We start from the raw sequence: 2,926 nt of genomic DNA, 5'->3' as shown, positions 1-2,926 counted from the left end.
GAGAGAAACATCGATGAGAGAGAAACATCGACCAGCCGCCTCCTGCACACCTCCCACTGGGGATGTGCCCGCAACCCAGGCACATGCCCTTGACCGGAATCGAACCTGTGACCCTTCAGTCCGCAGGCCGACGCTCTATCCACTGAGCCAAACCGGTTTCGGCTATAGTCTTCACTTTTAATAAATGCATTATATTTACTACGCTACAAGCGAACTAATTATTCCTTTATTTCTGAACCCTTAAGCTATTCCCCCTTTTTCTCTATTACAGATAATTCTGCAACAAACACCTCTGGGAAAGAAGGTAGCATTGCCTTCTTTTGGATTATTGCCTTACACTATAAATGAGAAAGTGAAGGACTACTGAGACAAAGGTATTATCATGTTCTATGGTTCTTGTTTTAGCTGACTGTTACTGTTACCTTTAATGTGACACTTCTTTGTTCTTCTGGTGAAAGTCCTTGAACTGGATGAACACCCAAGCATGGCAGGACAAACCCGTTATACCTAACAGTGTAGAATGAATTGAGAAGCCGAATATTAGACTAGCAGACAATGTTACTCTAAAGAATAAGTAGGAGATATTTTTTAGGGCTATGTTAATATTTTCCTTCTCATTCTCTTTAAAAATGGATAATCTTTGATATCATGAACATGACATCATAACTGCATCCTTATTAGCAACTCTTTAAGTTCTTAGGGAGAAGTCGCACCTTTCTGAAAGCTGCATAATCTTTTCAAATTCTCCTGAATGTTCAGCGACCACCACAAGAGCCGTAACATTGGCCTGAAACAAAAAAGAACAGAATAGACTAGCTAGAGTCTCGAGCAATATACATCCAATATAATTAAATAGAATTATAAAGTTTTCTGTGTTTTAGTTATTCTTGCACATCCATACTCGGTCAGTATAATCATAATGGCTATCACTGAATACTTACTATGTTTCAGGCACTGTGTTCAGTGAACATAAATATTACCTCCGTTTAATCTACAAAACCTTATGAGGTGGCATTGCTACAATCCATTGTATAGATCAGGAGACGAAATTCTGGATGGAGTGAAATAATTTGCCTAAGATCATTAGGCCTGTGTAACTCCAAAGCCCACACTCCTAATTAATGTCATAGTGCAAGAGGGTTAGATATAAAAATACACTGGCAGCTACTTCTAAACTAATACTTTGAGGGAAGACCATGAAATGCTAGTGATAATGAATTTTATAAGCACTTCCAAAAATTAATAATTTTTCTCAAACAAATCAAAATGATTCCCAAAACTTTTATCATTTCTCCAAAATCCCCAGGGTAATGTTAATTTTAGAACCAACAGATGCATAATCTGTTCCATATTGCTGGTAAGTAGGATGGCTGGGGGAACATGTTTTGATTCAGACTATCTTGTCTGTATCATTTTACTAGCGGTGTGTTTTTGTACAAGTTAGTCTCTAGGCCTTAGTTTCCTCATCTACAAAATGGGCAATAGTTGCCTAAAAAATAGAAGCTTTCCTCAGAAGGTGGTTGTGAAACATTAAACGAAATAATGTACAGAAAGGGCTTAGGTCAGTACTTGTCACACAGTAAACACTTAATAAATGCAACTTATTCTTACTGAAGCATTAATATAGCATATCTAAAAAAAACCCAAAAAAGGACAATTATAGATATTGACTTACTTTCTTGGCTTTCTCCAACACATCATCCAGATCCTAAAATACGCACAAGTTATCACAATTATTTTAGGTGAATAAGTCGCTGCTCTTTGGCTGTGTATATCACTGTACTAGTAGTTGAGGCACCGTAAAGAATGACAGTGATGGCAAGGAACAGTGTGGGAGAATGTGAAGAACCTACACTGACGGACCCACCTTTCATTTCCTCTTTCTTCTTCTTAGTAGCATTTGGCATCTATTTCCACTCCACTGAGACAGAAACTGTTATTGTCAACTGTAGAGGGCACTTCCCTGTCTCTTACCCCTCAGCAGCATTTAGGAGCTCCTCATGTATCCACCCCTCCCTTCCAGAAATATTTTCCACGCTTGGCTTCTGCAACACTGCTCCCCTGCAAACACCACTCTTTTACTGGCTGCTACCTTTCAGTCTTCTTGACTGGCTCTTTCTCCTCTGTCTGACTTCAGGACCCTATGCTCCTCCCTCTGTACTCACCTGAAATGATCTTACCCACGGGTTTAAATGTCATTCATTACTATGCTAATGAGTCCCCCCAACAAACCTCTTCCTTCAGCCTTCCCTCAGCTCAGGAAACAGCACCATCGTCCTCCCTACAGCATCAAGTCCTCACTTCCCCTCCCTCTCCACATCCAATTCCCCAGCACATAGATCCTACCTTTAAAATATACCTTCAATCCATCTGCTTCTCCCAAACTCCCCTGCACCCACCATCACCTCTTGTCTACATACTGCAGAAGTTTCCAAATTGGTCTTCCAGCTTCTACCCTCACTCTCCTCTGTTTGCCACACACCAGCAAAAGTTTTTATTAGTAAATGAGTATCAGATCTTGTCATTCTCTTAAAAAAAAAAAAAAAGACAAGATTCGCACTGTTGTTTTAATGAAACCTAAACTCCTTACTGACCGACCACACCTGTCCCTGCAAAACTCTTCGGTCTTTTTCATGCCTCTCTCTAATCTAGCCCATCACGCTCCATCCAGCACTTGGTAGCATGAATGTGCCAGGTCAACCTGCCAGCGGTCATCACTTGTCATTCTCTTAAAAAAAAAAAAAAAGACAAGATTCGCACTGTTGTTTTAATGAAACCTAAACTCCTTACTGACCGACCACACCTGTCCCTGCAAAACTCTTCGGTCTTTTTCATGCCTCTCTCTAATCTAGCCCATCACGCTCCATCCAGCACTTGGTAGCATGAATGTGCCAGGTCAACCTGCCAGCGGTCATCACTCCTACAC

The 2,926-nt window shown here is 40.6% G+C and overlaps 1 protein-coding gene across 6 annotated transcripts in view; it reads right to left on the bottom strand.

The window, feature by feature from the left end:
• TATDN3 (TatD DNase domain containing 3) overlaps positions 1-2,926 on the bottom strand; it is a 12,766-nt gene that overhangs the window by 9,254 nt on the left and 586 nt on the right. For 3 of the 6 annotated variants that reach the window (XM_015569938.1, XM_006772916.2, XM_006772917.2), the window contains exons 2-4: positions 1,676-1,708; positions 714-787; positions 423-507 (exon numbers count right to left, since the gene is read on the bottom strand). In XM_015569938.1, coding sequence (XP_015425424.1) covers positions 423-507; positions 714-787; positions 1,676-1,708 — 192 coding nt within the window. Of the gene's footprint in view, positions 1-422; positions 508-713; positions 788-1,675; positions 1,709-2,420; positions 2,714-2,926 lie in introns of those variants that run through there. The other 3 variants (XM_015569936.1, XM_015569937.1, XM_015569939.1) reach the window with 2 other exon arrangements.

The sequence above is a fragment of the Myotis davidii genome, unplaced genomic scaffold (assembly GCF_000327345.1).
Source record: "Myotis davidii unplaced genomic scaffold, ASM32734v1 scaffold362, whole genome shotgun sequence".
In the NCBI taxonomy this organism is placed as follows: domain Eukaryota; kingdom Metazoa; phylum Chordata; class Mammalia; order Chiroptera; family Vespertilionidae; genus Myotis; species Myotis davidii.
Note: the sequence above shows the minus strand (reverse complement) of the source record. Positions and strands in the feature narration are given on the sequence as shown.